The sequence below is a fragment of the Plasmopara halstedii genome, assembly GCF_900000015.1.
Source record: "Plasmopara halstedii genome assembly, contig: Scaffold_2956, whole genome shotgun sequence".
Taxonomy (NCBI): Eukaryota; Oomycota; class Peronosporomycetes; order Peronosporales; family Peronosporaceae; genus Plasmopara; species Plasmopara halstedii.
Window position 1 is genome coordinate 1288978 of NW_020189861.1, and position 1871 is coordinate 1290848.

At 45.2% G+C, this 1871-nt stretch overlaps 1 protein-coding gene across 1 annotated transcript; it reads left to right on the forward strand.

Moving 5' to 3' along the window:
• Nucleotides 1–245: 245 nt before the first annotated feature.
• PHALS_06377 (ATPase, AAA-2) lies at nt 246–1652 on the forward strand (the record flags this gene model as incomplete). The annotated part of the gene is made up of 1 exon (XM_024719650.1): nt 246–1652. The coding sequence occupies one exon, from the start codon at nt 246–248 to the stop codon at nt 1650–1652; it is 1407 nt and encodes a 468-aa protein (XP_024584928.1).
• Nucleotides 1653–1871: the final 219 nt, after the last annotated feature.

A 1871-nucleotide genomic window follows, 5' to 3' on the forward strand; every position in this document is an offset into this window, starting at 1 on the left:
TCGCGCACTCTTCGTACCTCTCTCACTTATCCCACCAAACAAAACCTCTGATGCGTGTACGATCAGTCGTCCAGTTATCAACTGTAGCTATTCTGTGCTACCCTGAGCTTGTGCGCGTGATGGCGACATCAACAATTTCTGATGGACCGCATGGAAATAAACACTTGAGAACAGGCTTGCTATCATCAGACCGACATCGCCCTCTCTTCGAAGAAAGAGTGATGTCTACAGAAATCATAGAAGTGATGGATGCGATAACGCTTTTCAAGCGAATGCACCGTCTCGATCCGGAGATTGCGGTGTCAGCTAATGTCGCTAATGACATAGCTCTAGAAATAGCAAAGAAAGCTTATGCTACGGGGGAGATGCTCAAGCTCCGCCTTCTAGATATGGTTGACAGAACTCTTCTTGATCGTGCCGCCGAACGTTTTCCCAAGAATCTTGAAAAAAGTGAAGCAAACAATTTTCTCGGGAGTAAATCGTTCCGGGATTGGTTTTCTTATCTTGAGGGCCTAGTTCAACCCGAACGGAAGTCTACGCTCTCGGACTTGGTTAAAAAGCAGGTCCCGGATGTCGAGCATGTCGCGGTTAAGAATTTAGTCTCAGAACTCAGCACGTTCGTTGCTGGAAAGAAGCGCTTGGCTGACAAGGAGACCTTAATCAAGAAGGTAGTCTCCAGAATCACAGACGTGGTAAATCGCTACACCTCGTCTCAAGAATGGTTCGTATTCGGGAATAACAATGACTTAAAGCCCTTGGTGGATGGTGCGAACGTCTTTCCAGACAGCCTTATCGTGATGGATGAGATCAACAAAGCCGCTAAAGAGCTATTTCAAACGCAAGGGACAGATGTTTCGCCTGAGGATTTTCAATCGGCTGTGAAGAAAATCTTGGATGACACTTCGGTCATTGGCGAGGTCCCGAACGACGACGCCTTAGCAATGTTGGTGCCAAAGCTAAAATTAGCTGCTGAGGAGGCCAAGAATCACAAGCAAGTCTTGGACGAGAAGAAAATCATGACTGACAAGCTGGCCTTCGCAACTATAGGAAGTGTTTTGCCATTTTTAAAAGGCAATATCAGGTTGCCTGAAATCATAGTGGCTGCCGTCAAAAGGGGCGATTTGCATGCTCTGGGATCCAGGTATGAGGACATTTACCTTGATCGTCTAGTTGAACTCAGTAAGCCCACCGAGATCTGGGAGCAAATGGGACTGGTTCATTATATCACGTCTCTCGGTGTGGATCACGATGCAAAAAATGCCATCACAAAACTATTGATAAAACTCAACGAAAAAGGAGGCAAATCTCTCGTGGACGATGTGGTGGAAGTGATGCCAAATCTGAAAAGTGCGGACCTTTCGGACTATTTTTGTCAAGCCGCTCTCTTGATCACAGATAGGAAAGCAACCGATGTGCTTAAGGAACTGGTAGGTGAGACCGATGGCCGTCCGATGGATGTTTTTCAGCATAAACGCATTCGCCTGTACTTAAAATATGCAAGTTGGGAGTTTGAGAAGTTGACGGTCGATTACTTTCATAAGTCTTTGCCCAAAAAGGCGATTCTCAATTATGATGGAAAAAAGGACTTTTATTTCTTAGACCTTGTGAAGCAGAGAATTAAGGAGATGCCGGAAGAAGGCTGGGCCGCGTAGGCCAGAGATTCAAGTGTCAGGGAAGTGTGCGATTATCGAGTTTATGTGTGATCGCACCAGTCTTCTGATATTTAGCTGTTGATTAAAGTCTTGGTTAGAATTAATGTAGCGGCATTTTGTGAATACGGTGTAGGATCGGTTAGAGCTAAACAGCTAGGAAAGGCGGTCAACTGTTTTTTTGCAAACATACTTTAATTGTACACGTGTTTTGTTATATGA